Source organism: Diabrotica virgifera, chromosome 1 (assembly GCF_917563875.1).
Source record: "Diabrotica virgifera virgifera chromosome 1, PGI_DIABVI_V3a".
In the NCBI taxonomy this organism is placed as follows: Eukaryota; Metazoa; Arthropoda; class Insecta; order Coleoptera; family Chrysomelidae; genus Diabrotica; species Diabrotica virgifera.
Genome location: NC_065443.1, coordinates 148352721 through 148373412, shown reverse-complemented (window position 1 = coordinate 148373412; position 20692 = coordinate 148352721). Strand labels below are relative to the sequence as shown.

The 20692-nt window shown below is 32.6% G+C and overlaps 1 protein-coding gene across 1 annotated transcript in view; it reads right to left on the bottom strand.

Annotated features, from left to right (window-relative positions):
* Window positions 1-273: 273 nt before the first annotated feature.
* Window positions 274-20692, bottom strand: part of LOC126881121 (facilitated trehalose transporter Tret1-like) — a 30134-nt gene continuing 9715 nt past the window's right edge. The window contains exon 2 of the mRNA XM_050645180.1: window positions 274-4738. Coding sequence (XP_050501137.1) covers window positions 3405-4738 — 1334 coding nt within the window. The 3' untranslated portion in view covers window positions 274-3404. The remainder of the gene's footprint in view (window positions 4739-20692) is intronic.

The window sequence follows — 20692 nt, the reverse complement described above, 5'->3', positions numbered from 1 at the left end:
CGAAGAGTTCAAATATCGACTTCCAGTTCTACTTTCGATCACTTTTGGTAAAAATCTAGTACTTACGACGTCCAATAACTTGTTTTTGATATACCTTTTATTAATGAATTTTTATCTAGTTTTTATGCGGTTTTAATCTTTTTTTATATATTTTTTGTTTAATAATTATTTTTGTTGTGTTTTTTTATTCTATTATTAATTTGAAATATTTACAATTTTAATTTTTTTTACCTAAGCTTACTTATAATCTAAACTTACATGTTATATTATGTATATTCGTACAAACCTTTTTTCAGTTTCGTATGATTTATTTACAATTTTTAATTTTAATACCAAAGCTTATTATTATAATCTAAATTTTCATTTAATTACATATTCTAGAGACATTTTTATGCGTATGAAATTTTTTAGAAAAATAATTGTATTTAAATTTACAGGTCCATTATTTTACCTTTAAACGTTTCATATTTATAATATTATTTTAATACTTTATCTATACTGTCCATACTCCAATGGTTGCTGTAGATGTCCCGTTTTACCACAGCACAGACGGAATATGGATTATCGCTTCTACCTAAATAATGCTGTGATTGTATGCTGGAGTGAATTATGACCGAAGTGATTATTTGATTTACTAATATTTTACAATCTATATTTTCTTACCACTTTATATAATACATATCAAAACTCTTAGTACCTACATATTTTTCGGTAAATATAATTATAATTATTTTTTGTTCGTTAACATCTAAAAAAGCATTATAATTTCAATATAATATAAGTAAATACAGCAAATATTTTCGGTAATTTTGGATACAAGGTTGAGGTACATTTCATTTTGGTTTTTCGTATTGACATCACTGTAGTTTTCTTAATGTTTATTTTCTGTCTTCTGTCGATGAGATGAGTCGTTGTAGACCCAAGTTGGAATCCGTAAACCGCAATATGTACCATCAGCGTATATCTGATACTGTTGATATTTACGTCATTCACCTTTACTCCATCCTTGGGATCCTGCAGTGCCTCTTTAAATAAAAACCCGGAATAAGGATTCAAAAGCAGGGGTGACACAATAAACCCTTATCTAACTCCTCTCCTAATTTCTACTTCCGTGGACATGGAACCTTCGATATTAACTCTGGCATTTTGATTACAGTACAAGTTTTTTGAAATTTGATGTATTTTCCATCTAAACTGACTTGTTGCAAACGTTATAATAGTAGGTCCTATCTTACTGTACCAAATACTTTTTCAAAGTCCATGCACATAAATATATCTTTGTGTTGGTCGTAGCGTTTTTGACTCAGAACTAGTAAACTGAAGGGTGTTTCTCTCGTTTCCATGCCGGTACTGCCTTAATGACATTTGAGGATGACAGATTTCATATAGAGGTCCTACAATGGCCACCAAGTAATAACCTTTCTTAGTACTCAAATAGATTATTCCAGTAAAATTTGGAGCTATATTGCTTACTTCTTTAAAATCTTTTATCATGGCAGCCTATAGAATGTCAACAATCTGTAGATAAATATATAGAAAAAAAAAAGAGATCTAATCTGGGCCAATTACTCTGTTTTGGATGTGAATCTGCACAGAAAATATTTTCATGCTAACATACTACGCAAGTCGACTCTGCTAAAATTAAAAAAATTACATGTAACTAAGACGTAACCACAAATACCTTAGCTTAGAACTGAGAGTAAGAACTTTGAGATGCTACGTGTCCTCGATACTGCAATATGGACTTGAAAGCTGAACATTGAAGCAAGAACACATAAATAAGCTACAGTCATTTGAAATTTGGTGTTACAAAAGAATGCTTAGAATTGCGTGGACACAGAAGAAAACTAATACGGAAGTATTGCGAAAAATAAGTGAAGAATGCGAAATAATAAACACAATAAAATTAAGAAAGTTACAATATCTGGGACACGTAATGAGGGGACAGCGATATGAAATGCTCAGGCTGATAATACAGGGAAAGATAAGAGGCAGAAGAAGTATAGGAAGAAGGAGAGTGTCATAGTTAAAAAATTTAAGGGACTGGTTTAAACGCAGTTCTATAGAACTCTTTAGAGCAGCAGTAGATGATAATATCCAACCTTCGATTAGGAGACGACACTTAAAGAAGAAGAGACGTAACCTAATATATCAGCCTCATAAAAATGACGTTGCAGGGTTTAAAAGCCGTAGTTAGAGTAGATGGAGAACTGTCTCCCCTGTCTGACATCAACATGGGGAAGACGAACTTTCAACCATGCTGTTTAACCTAGTTCTTGAGGCAATCATCATAAACACCAACGTAACCGGCCATATAAATAACAAAACAGTACAAATTACTGCATATGCAGACGATGTCGCCATTATTAGTAGAAGCAAGACAAGACTAATAGAAACGTTCAAGGAAATTTATCCTGAAGCACAAAAAGAGGGCTTAGAATGAACTAAACAAGAACCAAGTATATGACCATCCAAAGAACCCCTGAGAATGAAAATAATATAGCAATAGACAACTATACTATTTAACGTGTGAAGTGTGGATGCTTTCACATATCTGGGCACAGAAATAAATCAGAAGAATTCCGTAAGCAGCGAAATTAATGCACGTATTTCCAGTGTAAATCGTACATACATACTAATAAAAGATTGATGACATCGAAATTATTAGACAAAAGAACCAAAGTGACTATCTACATAACCTTAATTAGACCTGTGCTGACCTATGGTTCTGAAACCTGGGTGATAACGAAAAGGGATGAAGCCCAACTCAGGACAATTGAGAGAAAGACGCTGAGAAAAGTATATGACCCGGTGCAAGAGGAAGACGGCACATGAAGAATCAGGAGAAACGACGAGATGAATAAACTGAATGAAGGGTATGATACTGTAAGATTTGTGAAAAGTCAAAAAACTGTCATGACTGGGACAGGTTCAGCGACAAGAAGATATGAAAACGACAAAGAAAATATTACAGTGGAAGCCGGTAGGAAGGCGAAAGAAAGGAAGGCCCAGGGCGAGATGGTTGGATGACGTGGAAGACCATGAATAAACCATGAATATTAGACAATGGAGGAGAAGGGCACAAGAGAGATCTGAATAGAAAGACATAGCCAAACAGGCAAAGACCTATCCAGGGTTATGATACCAAAAAGAAGAACTGGGACGTAACCATAATTTTAGTAGATCTAAAAGTGCTATGATGATAAAGAATACTGAGGAATTAATACCACAATATGGCAACCAGAGAGCCAGAGACAAAGTAAGTATTGCTTCAAGTTAAAGTGTTAACAATTAAGAGAGATCAATGAAACCCTCTCTTTGCAATGGAATCAATCACAAAAATTGTTCACGAATAGTATATTCACAAATTATAAACCTATTATCACAATATTCAGATATAATATTTAATCACTTAAAATTTTTCTTATTTCGAGAAAACTCTTTCCTTTTGTCTCTGGTAATAAAAAATATAAGTGGGTAAACCCACTGAAACCAACAAAACTAAAAAAGAACATACAATAATGTACTCCAAAATATTTGGCTGCAATAGGATATAAAAATGATGTAGATATCATACAAATCTCCCCCAAAAATTGACAAATACTACTTCCTACAGATCTTAACTCGCTAGGAAGTAATTCAGCAACCAAAATGTAAGGTACCGAACTAAGACCAAATGCAAACACTACTAAGAAACATGTAATACAAAATAACGGTAAATTTTTAAAAACATCAGGTATGTAATAGCTGTTTTGTTGAAAATAAAAATATAATCCCAAAAAAAGCATTGAAAGACCAGCAATAAACAATGCCACTAAAATCAAAATTCTGCGTCCTACTCGCTCTACAATTGACGTAGCTACAATTACAGCCACAAATTTAATAATTATGAGTATAATCGCAAGAATATCTCCACTTAACCCTACACTAGATTCGCTTAAAAGTGGACCAAGAAGACCTAGGACTATACTGATTCCTATTGAATCTTGAAATATCATAATTGACACCGCAAGGTAAAATCCTCTTTTAACAGCATTATCAGCTCTTAAACGTTTTAAAAAATTATTTTTTGTCAACGTATTGGTTTGCAACATATTCTGTGTTTCAACAAGCTCATTTTCAATATCCAATTTTTTTTTTGTTTTTCCTAGCCTAGATAGTGCTATAACAGCCTCCTTTTTTCTTCCCTTAGTTAATAAATATTCTGGTGACTCAGGTAACCAAGTACAACAAATAAGACATAAGAGTGCAGGTAATCCACAAAGTAGAGAAAAAACATTAACAGAAGTAAAAGCGCCAATAACAGTTCCGTACAACTGACCAACTGTCATTGCTACACTTATAAAAAATCCTAAACGACCCCTATTATAGTCTTCGGCAATCTCTGCTGTATACATAGGAATCAAAATTGGCCCACCACCTAAACTTAATGAGACAGTAAACTTAAAAATAAAGAAAGCATAAATGTTTCGTGCCAGAAACAAACCAATAAAAGAGATTAGTGTACCAGATGCTATACAGATTAGAGTTCTTTTCCTTCCAATAATATCTGGTACTTTTGCGATTAATACACTGCCTATAACTAAACCTAATGGATATGTTGCGATAAAAAGTGAGAACTCCCATACAGTGATCGGCCGTCCTATGGGATTAACGAGGGTCTTGTTTGATTGTAGTTTTAGTATAACTGGAGAAGTCCATACCATCATACTGCCAAGACAAACCATCACGACGTTTACTGTAATAAAAATAAGTTACATGTTACTACTTATAAAAACTTTTGGAGCGCAATAAACTAGTATCAATATTATTTTACAATAAGAAAGCATTTGGTAAGTTGTAGGTCAGATAATTTTCTTCATAGATTAATGTAGTAATAGGCCATGGTAAAGAAGAAGAGGCGAGACTTGGCACAATGAAGTTAGACATAGGTTAGAGGGTTAGAACATATAACATGTCGTAACGTAAAGATTGTAAGTCTTACTTTTATTAAATATAATATTTAATAAATACCTGAGCATTATTATTACATGGCGCAGTCAGTACAAGAGCCAAAAGTACAGTTATCCAGAATGGAAGGAAAAGTGCCAGAATCCATGAAATTCGAGGGAAACCTTCATGAAAATTTTAGACGGTTTTACCAAAATTTTGAAATGTATCTTATTGCAACTGAGAAAGATGACAAAGCCGATAGAATAAAAATTGCTTTGTTTTTAAATATGATTGGACCGGAAGGGGTTGATATATATAACATTCTCAAAATACCAGAACCTAATAAATTTGATAGTGTCATATCAGAATTTAAGAAGTATTGTGCTCCCAGAAGAAATAAAACAAATGAACGTTTTGTATTTAATAAAAAAATTCAAGCTGCAGATGAACCTTTTGATAGTTATCTTAGTGATTTAAAAAAGTTGATACAAAGCTGTGAATATGATACACAGGAAGACAGAATATTGACAGATAGATTAGTTTTAGGAACAAATGATCCATCAGTTCAAGAAAAATTATTAAATTCTCAAAAGTTAACGCTTGAAACAGCAATAGAGATATGCAGAAACTCTGAAATAACAAAAAGGCAGTTGGAATCTGTAAGAAACAATGAAAGTTTGGAAGTAAATGCAGTAAAAAATAGACAAGAAAGTGGAAATACACAAAGTGAGTTAAAATTTTTGTGTAAAAATTGCAAACGTAAACATGTAGCTGCCCAGTGCCCAGCGTTTGGAAAAAATTTCTTTAAATGTGGTGGAGCAAATCACTTTAGTAATGCCTGTTTTGCTGAAATGTCCAATCAGCAAAGATATAAAAGGCAGAATGTTAAAAAAGTTAAAGAAATTAGAAGACATGACGAGAACATTGATGGCTGTTCAACAGATGATGACATATCTGTGCATACAGTGAAAGGAGTTGGAGCAATCAACAGTAGAAATCGTAATCAATGGGTCGAAGTGGTCAACATAAACAAAAAAGACATTGAGTTCAAGATGGACACTGGATCAGAAGTAAATATATTACCTAAGGATATCTTAAATGTCTTATTCAGAAACAGTAAATACAAAATTGAAAAGTGTAATACTATGTTAGAAGCTTATGGAGGTACACGTTTGAAACCTTCAGGGAAAATTACTCTAAATTGTAAGAGGTTAGATAGGAATTATAATTTAGAATTTGTAGTTGTAGATTTAAAAGTCCAGCCAATTTTGGGTTTAAAAACATGTTATTCTTTTGACTTAATTAAAGAAACACAGAGTGTGAATGTTGATGAGGAACATACTAATAAGGAACAATTATTACTAGAATATAAAGATGTATTTGAGGGAATGGGCACATTCACAGGTTTTTGTAAAATACAATTAATAAATGATAGTATTCCATTAGCTAGACCAGCTAGAAGAGTACCATTTACCATAAAAAATAAGCTAAAAGAGAAACTAAGTGAATTAGAAAGTAGAAATATTATATCCAAAGTAACAGAAGCATGTGAATGGGTTAATAATATAGTTATAGTTGAGAAGCCAGATGGTTCACTGCGTCTGTGCCTAGACCCTCAAGAGCTTAATAAATGTATTGTTAGGGAATATTTTGAAATACCTAGTTTAGAGGAAATAAGTTCGAAAATGTCCGGAAAAAAATATTTTTCAGTATTAGACTTTAAAGATGGCTTTTATCAAGTTAAGTTAGATGAAAAATCTAGTTCCTTAACAACATTTGCAACTCCATTTGGGTGTAACAAATTTCTTAGATTACCATTCGGTCTAAATCTGGCCCCAGAATATTTTCAAAAATTAAATTGTAAAAATTTTGGTGACATTGAAAATGTTATAATATATTTTGATGATCTGTTAATTGCATCTGATTCCATGGAGGAGCATGACAAAACACTTAAAAAAGTGTTTGATAGAGCTAGGGAAAAGGGTGTAAAGCTTAAGAAATCAAAATTTCAGTTTAGACAACTGACAGTGAAGTATATGGGACACATTTTTAGCGAAGATGGTATGAAAATAGATAATGAAAGATTGAGGGCTATAAATGAGCTAAAAAGTCCGTCAAACAAGAAAGAGCTTCAAAAACTGCTGGGTGTGGTAAATTATGTACGAAAATTTGTTCCGAAATTGGGTGAGATTGCAAGCCCACTGTATCAGTTACTGAAAAAGAATGTTATTTTTCAGTGGCTTGGAGTTCACAGTAAAGCACTGGAAATGATAAAACAGGAACTTGCTAAAAATATATCTCTAAAGAATTTTGATTCTAGTAAAGATATTGTAATTCAAACAGATGCGTCCCAGTTTGGTTTGGGATGTTGTCTAATGCAAGATGGAAGGCCTGTTGCTTATGCTTCTAGAGGTTTAACAGGTACTGAGGAAAATTATGCTGTTATAGAGAAAGAGTTATTAGCTGTAGTATTTGCATGTCAAAAGTTTCACAATTATATTTATGGTCGCTCTGTAAAATTCATAACAGATCACAAACCTAATGTAAGTATCATGAGTAAGCAAATAAGTCAAATTAGTTCTCCTAGGTTGCAACGGCTAAAACTGAAGCTACTGAGGTATAATATACAAATTCAGTATGTACCTGGTAAATATTTACTTATTGCTGATTATTTATCTAGAAACGTAAGTGATGAAAGGGCGGAGAATGATGCCGATATGAATGAAATGGTGCATTCATTAGAAAAGCATTTAAGAATGAGTGACACTAGAAAGATTCAGTTTAAAGCAAAAACAGTAAAAGATAATGTACTGAGTAAAGTCATTGAGTATTGTCTGAGAGGGTGGAAAAATACAAAATATGAAGGAGAGATGAAAGTTTTTCACAAGTTAAGAACTGAGTTGTTTGTTAATGATAATCTTTTATTTTTCAATGAGAGAATTGTTGTACCTAAAGTTTTGCGAAAAGAGATGCTTCAAATTGTACATGAAGGTCATTTTGGTATAAATCGTTCAAGAGATCGAAGCAAAAGATGTCTTATTTTGGCCAGGGATGAGTGTGGATATTGCGAATGAGATACATAGTTGCAAAATTTGTGAAAAGTATAGATATGCAAATAGTAAAGAGCCATTAATATCTCATGACGTCCCGGAATTGCCATTTCAAAAATTGGGTGCTGATATTATGGAACATGGTGGCAAAGCTTATTTGGTTGTTGCTGATTATTTAACGAAGTGGCTAGAAATAATCCCTATAAGAGGTAAACAATCGTCTGATGTTGTAAATGCACTCAAGCAGATATTTGCAACACATGGTATACCAGATGTAATTATAGCTGATAATATGCCTTTTGGGTCATACGAATGCAAAAAGTTTGCAGATAAATTTGAGTTTAAATTTCAAACTAGTAGCCCCCATTACCCTCGATCGAATGGTTTGGCTGAGAGGTTTGTACAGATATCTAAAAATATTATTAAAAAATCAGATGACATGTGGGTTGCTCTAATGAACTATCGTAATACTCCTTTTGCTGATCTCAAGAGGTCACCAGCTCAACTTTTATTTGGCAGAAAACTTAAAACTAAATTACCATTTGTTGAAAAGCAGAATGATAATATCAAAGAAGTTAGGTCAAAATTAGAAGAAAGAAATAATATTTATAAGGAATATTATGATAGGCAGACAAGAAATAGGCCCGAATATAAGCAAGGTGAAAATGTGGTGTACAAGGACAATAATCAATGGAGTCCGGCTCTTATTGTAAATAAACATGAGGCTCCAAGGTCTTATTTAATTAATAATGGTAAAAACATCTTAAGAAGAAACAGCTATCACTTGCGTAAGTCAAAAATTGATCCTGATATTAGGCAAACTCAGAATTTAAGTGATGACAATAATGATACACCTAGTTGCAGTAAAGCTCAGAGTTCTGGCAGTTCAGAGTGTGATATTGATGTGAGCATGAGACCATCACGTACTATCATACAGCCTGCCAAGTATTCTGATTATATTTTATATTAGTATAGTTTACTCTGATTGTATTAGCATAGTTTTTTGTTTGATTAAAGTTTTGTAAAAAAAAAGAGAAAAAGGGGAGATGTAGTAATAGGCCATGGTAAAGAAGAAGAGGCGTGACTTGGCACAATGAAGTTAGACATAGGTTAGAGGGTTAGAACATATAACATGTCGTAACGTAAAGATTGTAAATCTTACTTTTATTAAATATAATATTTAATAAATACCTGAGCATTATTATTACAATTAACACTGCAGTAATATCGTAGGAAGCCAAAATTCCCTGATATCATCTCTAGTGGAGATAGATAATAGATAAATACTGCACCAAGTTAAAAAGCTAAATGATATCTACCATCTACAAGAGAACATAATAATATAACAATTTTTCTCTTAAGTGGTTTTTTGTGAGCAAAATGCACATTTTGCTCGTTATGTTAATTAAGGTCCGTCACTTCTGTTAATTCACCAAAACCCTTTAAATCCTATATTATTTATGTTTATTTTATTTGTGTTCTTTAACATTCTGTTTATTTTACTGGTAAAGTAACTATTGCTGTTTACTTTCTATTTCTTTGGAATTTAAAAAAGATCCAAGTAACTGATTTCTTAGGATAACTCAAAATAAGTAAAAAACGATTATATCTTGTGTTGCTACTAAATCACTTTTAGTCCTGTCGCCAGGGGGGGTACAACGGCCTCGTTAATTCAGATGGACTTACTCAAGTTTTTTTTATGTATTTTGACCCGTAGAACACGAATTTTTTGGGTAACAGTTGATCCGGATGTCGATAAGATTGTTATAGACCAAGAACTTGAGGAATCAAATAACAGCGATTTTTGGCAAAACAAAACAATATTTTGTATTTTTTGGGCCATTTTAAGTAAAAAATATTTCTACAAGTTTTTTCGTAGGATGCACAGTTTTCGAGATAAACGCGGTTGAACTTTAAAAAAATCGAAAAATTGCAATTTTTGAACCCGAATAACTTTTGATTAAAAAATAAAATAGCAAGTCTGCTTACCGCATTTGAAAGTTTAAGTCAAATTATATCGGTTTTGATTATTTGCATTGGTAAAAATTTATTTTTTTATTGTTTAACAAAGCTATAAACACGTAGGGTTTCCCGTGCTTTTACATGCGTTTTAACGCATGTAACGTAGAAATAGTCTTGATTGCACTAGTACCTATTCTACCTACTCGTTCGATTTTAAATGAGAAATCATAGAAACATCACTCACGCACTAGTTGTTTGTAGCTTTGTTTAGCAATAACACAATAAATTTTTAGCAATGCAAATAATCAAAACCGACATAATTTGACTTGAACTTTCAAAGGCGCTAAGCAGAATTGCTATTTTATTTTTTAATCAAAAGTTATTCGGGTTTAAAAATTGCAGTTTTTCGATTTTTTGAAAGTTCAACCGCGTTTATCTCGAAAACTGTGCATCCTACTAAAAAACTTGTAGAAATATTTTTTGCTTAAAATGACCCAAAAAATACAAAATATTGTTTTGTTTTGCCAAAAATCGCTGTTATTTGATTCCTCAAGTTCTTGGTCTATAACAATCTTATCGACATCCGGATCAACTGTTACCCAAAAAATTCGTGTTCTACGGGTCAAAATACATAAAAAAAATTTGGGTAAGTCCATCTGAATTAACGAGGCCGTTGTACCCCCCCTGGCGACAGGACTATTTGTATACTGTCATAAATAGCTTGTGTTTTTAAATAATCAGATGCTTCTACTGTTCGGTTATTAATAGGAAAGTTTCCGCTTTTCTAATCACTACCTTCTGTCATAATATTTTTGAGTTCAAACATAATTGAGTTAAAACATTAAGAGCACACAGTAGCCATCAACAGGTAGCAACAAACGCGGTCCAAAATTGCGAAAGTTCTGCGCACTTTCAAAAATGAGGCAACAGTGCGTCGGTAATTCGACACTAACAGTAACGTTTATACCAGTGGTTTTCAATGTTTTTGAGTCATGTACCACCAAATCCTTTTAAAATTTTTCTTGGTACCACCTAACTGAAATATCTGTCGAGCTAGGTAATCTAACTAACTATAAATATGCTGAATTTTGGCTGTGTTTTTGTGTTTTGTGTACCACCCCAAATAATGATATGTACCACCAGTGGTACATGTACCACAGATTGAGAACCCCTGGTTTATACTATCAAAAACAATAATTTTTATACACATAGGCGTGAAATGTTGCCAAGTCAGTGACGTTTGATTTCTTGTTATAAAAAATCGATTTTTAGTGGTTCCAATGTGACACAAAATCTAGGCACGGGATAATAAGTGTATTTGAAGAAAGTGTATTTTTTTGTTTTTCTTAATAGCGGTACAGGCTCCTTTTTTCAATATTTTATTTAGTCACAGAGTAATTTCCACATACTAAAATATTCCTTAAATTGGGCTCTGTACCGCCATTCTTTATTATATTACGAATATGTGTGCCAAATATCTCGACAAGATATTCAAAATTAGAGCCGCAATCTTGGAACGCGTTTGTTGCTACCTGTTGATCGCTACTGTTTGCTCTTAATATTTTTTTTTACAAATAAAGTATTAAATGTACTACCTAAAATTATTTGAAATTCGCTGAAATAAACAAGTACACTGCGGTGCAAAAAATCGATCCATTACAAATTTGGTAAAATTTATGTTTTGAATTTACTAAACCTGTTGTCCGATTTAAGTAATTTTTTACCACATTATTAGGCTATTGATTATATTCAAAATAAGATAGGTAAAAGGAACTACAACGTTAACGGAGTTTTATTATTTCATATGGTCAATGGACATGTGTATATGAAAAAACCGCGGAGTGCTACCATTTAAAGTGGTGCGTTTTTGAGAAATAGGTGAATTAGTCCCTGGGCACAGGTTACATTAGGGTGAGTTCTATGCACTTTTGGTACAAACATATCTACATAAAAATTGTTCCTGCTTTAATTTCGTATCTAAATATCACTTTTTAAAGTCAATCGTACTTTTTTTTACAAAAATATATTCAAAAGAAAAAGCACAAAGAAACCCAAAAGAAAGAAATTTTGTTTTTTGTCCTATAACTTTTGTCCACGAGGATAAAGGTATAGACATTGCTTTACAGAAAAAAAACCTACATATTTCTTCTTTAAAATGTGGTTTAGTAGAGGTAATTAGGATTTATAGTTTTCGAAATATGATTTTTCAAAGTTCGCCACTCACAGCAATTTTGGGCAATTTTCCTAGTTATTTCGCAAATATTTTTCTGTAACTTTTTTCTCCGTAACTTTAGGTATATGCAATGGTACATGTAATAGGAATAGAAATCAATTACCTTTAAAATAGTCTACTATGTACCGTTGTATGACTTTTTTTAAAGAGATTGTGGTTTTTCAATATCAATTAATATATTATATATTATATATTATATATTATATATTATATATTATATATTATATATTATATATTATATATTATATATTATATATTATATATTATATATTATATATTATATATTATATATTATATATTATATATTATATTTTATATATTATATAATACCTAATATAAAAAAATATTATTTTTTACATTTTTTACGATTATTTTTGAAATTTCTCATAACTTTTTTTCTTGTACATGAATGTACTGTATATTGCTCAATAAAGAGGGCTTACTTTCTGTTCTTTAAAATGGTGTATCATCTATATTTAAATATGTAATGAAAACCGAGTAATTCTTTGATATTTTTTTACCTAAATTATTTAAAATTAATTCTTTTACAAAAATTACATAAACATTAGTCTTAGAAAACATCACTTTAGTTAAAATTATTTAAACGTTGGCATTTAAAAAATTTTCAAAATCAAAGTCCATCTCTTCGTTAGCACTAGCTTCAATATCTTCTTCTGACACCTCAGTTATCTTAGAGTTCCCACAATGAGTACCCATGCACATGCACCCTTTGTAGAATATTGAACAACTAATTCCTATCTTCGTACAACCGCAGATTTTTGTACATCCTTTGGTACATTTACATGCTATTTTTGTCAAGCAAAGCTTGTGGTGCAGGAGCTTTAACAGTAAATATTGGAATTAATCCATATTTTGAAGTTTGCCCAGCCGAGTCAAGTGGATCCAAAGTATTATCTATAAAAAATAAGATTCAATCATAACACACACTCACATAAAAAAGTGATAATGAGGAATTTAAAAAATAATCCTAAAATCAAAAAACGTTGCAAGTACTTATTACATTTTGAAAAAGCGTATCTTATTCAAGAATAATCCTAAAATTTTTTGTAATACACCATTTTAAAGTAAACAGAATAAGCTTTCTTTTTTATTATATAATATATACCTAAATGTAAAAAAAGTTATAATGGGAAATGTAAAAATAATTGTAAAAAATGTAAAAACTCGCTAAAAGTATAAAGTCTTGAAAAAGATAACCTCTTTAAAAGAAGTCGTACAACATTATACAGAAGAACATTTTAAAGGTAATTGATTTCTATTCCTCTTACATGTACCATTGCATATGCCAAAAGTTACGTAGAAAAAAGTTACAGAACAATAACTGCGAAATAACAAGGAAAATTGCCCAAAATTGCTGTGAGTGGCGAATTTTGAAGAATCATATTTCGAAAACTGTAAATCCTAATGACCTCTACCAAACATCATTTTAAAGAACAAATATGTAAGTTCTTTTTCTGTGAAGCAATGTCTATACCTATATCCCCGTGGACAAAAGTTATGGGACATAAAACAAAATTTCTTTCTTTTGGGTTTCTTTGTGCTTTTTCTTTTGAATATATTTTTGTAAAAAAAAGTATCTTTGACTTTAAAAAGTTATATTTAGATAGGGAATTTAACCAGGAACAATTTTCCAGTAGACGTGTTTGTACCAAAAGTACATAGAACTCACCCTAATTCGCCCTGTGCCTAGGGACTAATTCACCCATTTCTCAAAAACGCACCCCCTTAAATGGTAGCACTCCGCGGTTTTTTCATATATAGAGATTAATTGACCATATGAAATAATAAAACCCCGTTAACGTTGTAGTTCCTTTCTATAGTACATAATCAATAGCCTATATATCCTTATCCATTGACAATATCGATGTAATAATATTGTTGCTAGACAGTTAGACTGTCATTGTATACCGGGTGTACGAATCAAACTGTGTTTTTTTTTTCAAAGTTCGCATCACCCTGTGGACTATTTTAGCATTTATAAAATACTGAAATTAAAATCCAACTATAGCCTCAGGTTTTCTTAACATTTTGTATTTCGATTCATTCGCTTATGTTGAATAATAAAAAAGTTAGGTTAACAGAGTTAGGCGAGGTTAACAACTGGCCATGTTCGTCATCAGTACGGGGTGTTTCTAAATAAGTGCGACAAACTTTAAGGGGTAATTTTACATAAGAAAATAATGACAATTTGTTTTATAATCATATGTCCGCAAACGCTTCGTTTTCGAGATACGGGATGTTCAATTTCTTTTTTACAAACTGACGATTTATTTATTGCTTTAAAACCAGTAGAGATATGCAGATAAAATTCGGTGGGTTTTAAAAGGTAGTTATTGCACATTTTTTGACATACAATTAAGAACTTTATATTCACCATTGGCGTGCTTACAGGTAATATTATCGGTCATAATACCCGTTTGCGCACCACTGGTGAATATTAAATTCTTAATTGTATGTCAAAAAATGTGCAATAACTACGTCTTAAAACCCACCAAATTTGATTTGCACATCTCAACTGGTTTTAAAGCAATAAGTAAATCATCAGTTTGTAAAAAAAATTGAACATCCCGTATCTCGGAAACGAAGCGTTTGTGGACATATGATTATAAAGCAAATTGTCATTATTTTCTCAGGTACAATAACCCCCTAAAGTTTTGTGCAAATATTTTAGAAACACCCTGTACTGATGACGAACAAGGCCAATTGTTAAAGTACCTAACTTTTTTATTATCCAACATAGGCGAATGAATCGAAAGACAAAATGTTAAGAAAACCTGAGGCTATAGTTGGGTTTTAATTTCAGTATTTTATAAATGCCACAATAGTCCACAGGGTGATGCGAACTTTGAGAAAAAAACACAGTTTTATCCGTACACCCGGTATGCAATGATAGTTTGACTGTCTAGCAACAATATTATTACAGAGATATTTTCAATGAATAAGGCTATAACGTGGTAAAAAATCACTTAAATTGGACAACAGGTTTAGGAAATTCGAAACATCAAAAATGACCAAATTTTTAGTAGATCGATTTTTTTGCACCGCAGTGTATATGACTGAACACACACATTTTGAGACACTGCAAACAGGCTACTAACTAAAATCGTAAAATCTAAAATATCGCCTGTTGTAGCGCGAACTACAATACATCAAACTGCTAAAAGTGGGAACGAATGTAGGCGCTTCTATAAAAAAATCCACTGAGATTGGCAGGTCCGTGATGTTCTGTGACTTATTATCTATCTACCTATAAGCGAGGTTCCTACTGCCTCTGCCGCTTCTCGCATTTCGACCGTAATCTTTTTCTGTCCATCAATTCGTCTTCTTTGATGGCTCTTTCTCTCATGATGTGCCGTACATTTTCTTCCCAGACCACTAAAGGCCTTCCCCCTGTTCTTCTTTGTTTTGGTATGTAATTTAAAGCTTTCTTTGGCCATATATCTCCATTCATTCGTATCACGTGACCATACCACCCTAGTTGTCTCATTTCCATTAAATCCCTGGAACGACACCTACTTGCAATGGAAATTGACTTCTGGAGAATATTGGCAAGAAAATCAAGGCTTGAAAGAATACAAAATGACCAAATCAGAAATATAATGGGAGTCAAGTCAACCATCATAGACGGAACTCAAAGGAGACAACTGATCTGGTATGTTCATGTAGACCGAACTGACGACGACAGGCTGTCAAAACAAATTTAACAATAGTCGCCAAGGGAAAGAAGGAAAAGAGGAAGGCCGAAACATTTCTGGGTAGGCGGCATTTAAAAAGCAATGTTGGAAAGGAATCTTTACTCTGGCGAATGGAACGACCGACGAAGCTGGAAACTGGGAACCGGAAGAAGAAAAACGCTATAAATAACCGGGATAATAATAATAATATATTTGGTATAGGGGAACATGGGTAACAATGAGACACTTTTTTTTCTGAGCTTAGTATTTTAAAAACTAAGGCAAATACTATTTATATTTTGAGTGTTACAAGATGGTATAAGTATCTCCAAATAATTTTGAATAGAATATAATGCAAAAAATGATAAATAATGAAAATACAACAAATATGCTATCAAAATGTCATTTGTCTCATTGTTACCCACACCGGAGGTACAATGAGACACTATTTGAAAAGTGTAATTTTTTATGCAAAACATTAGGAAAATACTGAAACACTACATCAAATGTTTAATTATTTATTTTAAAACACCAGCATGTGCTAAAACTAATAATAATATAAGAAAAACCTAGATAAACATTCATTTTACTGAATATTAGAACTGAACAAAATAATAATAAAATAAGAAAAACAAAAACATTAATCTTTCTTCATTCCAGAAATAAACAAACTAAACCTTATTGTAATGTAAGAAAAACATAAACATTATTTTTTCTGAATATTCAAATTAAACTTAATTTCAAATGAATAAAAAGCGTTTTGTCATTTGTTTTGCCGTAGTTAACAGGTTATGGCAAAAACATTTTATGTCTTTTTTCGAAACTGTATCAATATCCTGAATATTTGGAAAATTAAATTTTCCATCGACTTTTGTGCTTTTCCTTAAAAAGCTTAGCTCGAATTCACTTTCATTACTATTTGCTGATAATATTTTTCCTATGTAATATATCTATTTGCCTTTAATGTTCTCTGGAGAAAATTCTACCAGAACGTAATCCCCAGAGCAAGGATTTCTTTCTAACTCTTCGAATGCTGTTGGATCTAATTCAAGCATAAAATTGTCAGATGAAGCATCAGAACTCCATTCAACTGCCCCATTTTCCTCATTGTAACTCTCTTGAATTTTCCTTTTGACGGCGACCTTTTTTTTGTTTTTGAACCGTATTTTGCCTCTTATTATATTTCTCCTCTAGATCACGTTTTTCTGGGGTATCGGTGGGAATCATACTCCTAACTCTCTTTCTTTCTTTCCTTGTTAATTTTCTCTCCTGGGCTTTGGGATATCCTCTAATTTGTTCAGGGCTTCTAAACGCTTGGATATCAGCCACATGGTCAGTATCATTATCATTTACTTGAGGTTGACGGTTCAGATTCAGGACATGGCCGGTCTGTAACGGCACATGGTAAATAGTCTAGTTCTGTAAGAATATCTTTATCGTATGGAGAGATACCACATTTGTTAAATGCCGATATAATATTCTGCGAAGTTAAAGCTTTTTCAAAAGCTATTCCTGCAAAAGCTGCAATCTCGTATATGGATATGTACTGGTTTTCCAGGATGCTGCATTAACCAGCTATCTACGGCGGCGTTGTAAGCCAAACTAAATGGCATGAAGACTCCTACATCCAGAGGTTGCAACTTGATCGTTAAATGCGGAGGAAAAGTTACAATCGTAACTCCATTTTCTTTAGCCAGATTCAAGACCTCTGTTCCTCTGAAAAGCTCCCTTTGTCTGATTTCCTAGGAGGATTTCGCGGCATTTTTTTCACAAAAAGGACCTACAAAATAAGTTAAAAATGAAAATAAAAAATAATTTACAATATGGGGTACAATGAGACATGTCTCATTGTTACCCAACACGCAATGTCTCATTGTTACCCAAACGACCGTTACAACAAAAAAAATTAATTTTCACCTAACCTTAAATCGAATCAATGGAAAAATATCTCTATTCATCAATAATAAGGCCCTGCATATTATCCATTCGCCAAAAAAATGAAATAAAACATGGTTTTCGTTAAAAATGAAAAAATACGTACCTAAAAAAAAAAAGAATTGGTCAAATATCAACACTCACTGCCGATCGGGATCAAACTAAGCACGTGGCTTGCGTGCAAACAGGAACCTCGTGGTCCTTACATAAAAGTTAAAGCGCGCATGCTAAAATATTAACGAAAAAGTCGTACAGGCAGCTAGAAATACAAGTGTCTCATTGTTCCCTGTGTCTCATTGTTACCCATGTTCCCTACATAATACATGATATTGCCTTACAAACATTATTCACGACGACGCGACGTTCCCGATAAACTAGAGGTTAAAGATGCCCTCTGGTAAGAAACAAGTCTTTAATTATAGTCCACAATTCCGGAATGTCAGACGGTGGATCACTCTACCTCCTTTAGCATTTCCCAAATGTACGCATGAGGTAGCGTTAGGTTTGGTAAGTGGCGATCTCCCAAAATGATCGCGCAGACACTCCCTGGCAGTGTGACACATATAAAATTGAGGCACACGCATTTCATTACTGTTTATTTTGCCGCATACCGTACTATATTGGGGTAGAAAAAGGAAAAATGGCAGTAATCGGAGTTGTAGTAATACTAATCAATTAAAATATAAGGATAATTTCGAAGACAAAATCATTTTCAGAGCGGATGATTTATCTATACAGAGTTGCCCACTGAAAAGAGTCCACCTAGTTATTTGGAAATTTTCATTGGATTTTGTGAAAATGCTGAAAGAGTGAGGTCAGACTTTATATAAAATTTTTGAGCAGAAATTGGTTAAACAATTTTTTAAACAAATTTCAGCAATTACGTTTTTGCTCCGTAGAACATTTTTTTAGGCTTTTTGGAAAATTAAAAAAAGGTCTCTTGTTATTTGTTTCAAAAGTTATAATAATACTTTTCGAGTTATAAGCGATTTAAAACCTAAAAATTGCGGAAAGACGCATTTTACAGGCTTGAGCCAATAATAATTATTGTTGGGGTTGCCAAGTATGTACCTAAATTGAAGTCTAGAAAATTTTCAATCTCACCCCGTTTCTTAATTGTTAATTAGGCGCGGCCACTCGATATTTAAGCCGCGCGTCGCACTATATGATCCGTCTCTGTCACACTGTAAGATTGGCTCATTTAGTTAGCACGGTGGTAATAATTAATCGAAAAATATATTATTAAAAAAACCATGTTAATACTAAATTATACAATTTTTATAAATTTTAAATATTCGTTATGCATTTTTTGCAGAAGTAAGTATAATATGGCATAAGTGTGACAGAGACACACCACATAGTGCGACGCGGGCGGTAGAAAAGACAAAGAAAAGAGAACAACGTAGTAAAAGTTGTTAGACCCAATGATAGAATAATGTTAGTGAAATTTGTACTTAATAAAGAAGTGTTGGAAGATGGAAAGAAAAGACTTCTTCAAAAGATGATCAGTTACAAGACCAAGTTAGAGTTATACCATCTGAAGAGAAAATCGTAATACAAGCTAATTTTAATGCACATAAAAGGAGACTAAGATATGGAGGAGATGAGTCAATACGAGCACTAAAATTTGACTTTAGAAGTATTGTTAGCTGTGTGTGTAGTTATCAACAGGATAAGATATAGCAATGTTGAACATATTTTTACAAAACGGAGATAGTCGATTTATCACACAAAAGTGAATAAAATTAACCTCAAATAAACTATTCGATGTAACGAAATGAAATTGTAAGCTAAATGTGTGTCTCCTCAGAAGAAACATACCTCAACTTTTGTGCTTTACAATGCTGAAGTAGGTTGAATTAAGTTTCACATTTACGTAACAAACTGTCTCTACCCAAGCAACTTTGTCTTACCAATTTTGGAATTTGTTGCACACATTTGCGACTAGATGCATCCACTGAAGCAACAGTTGTTTATTATGTGCGATGAAACAGGTACTTGCCCAGGATTTATTCATAGCCTTGTATTGCTTCCTCTCTCTGTAGTACTGGGCAGTTCTGGGCGATCTATATTGTCACAGTTTATACTGCTACAAATATTGGACCAGGCATCATGTTTAGCTTCTCTGCATTTATAATTTTTGTCAGTTTTATTCCAAAGACGCATGTTGTTTATAGTTGTCTATTAAATTAATGCAAGCTTCTACAGTCGAGTTAACTACCATTTTAATAACCAAATTCAGAAAACAAAACAAACAGTTTGAACCTGTCAACAGCTATAGATTACGACTAACTACAAGCCGCCACACTGGTGTTAACATTTGTCGCTGTTGCACAATATTGCAAGAATTCCTGTTGTCTTTACCAACGAAGATAGAAGTCATAACAAACTACAACTGCGACATAAAGATACCTCAACACAATGTGACATACTACAACAACAGCCAACTTTTATGTTGTTGTTGCAGTAAGTTGTGGTATGTTGCTTTGGTGGAGACAAAGCCTAACAACAGGAGTTATTCGTTTGAAATATTGATGTAAGAAGCACAATAGAACCAATATATTAGAGAACACGACAAAAAATTAAGCACTGTACGTTAAAATACACGTATGTTAAAATGTGAAAAAGAAGGTTTATTATGTGCAAAATATTAGAAATAATGATCCGGAAAATAAGTCGTACAAAAAGCTAGCAAAAATATAAAAACTAAAAAATGCAATTGAAAAACTTTCGATAGGAAGAAACTTTTAACAGGCAAGACCTCCTAAAGGCGGTTTAATATCTAGTCATTTTTCCGCTACTTTTCAGGTATTTCAGCTATTTTTATGCCTGCAGCATGCAAACCCACCGTTGGTCGTATACTGCTGAGTGTACTTGTATGCATT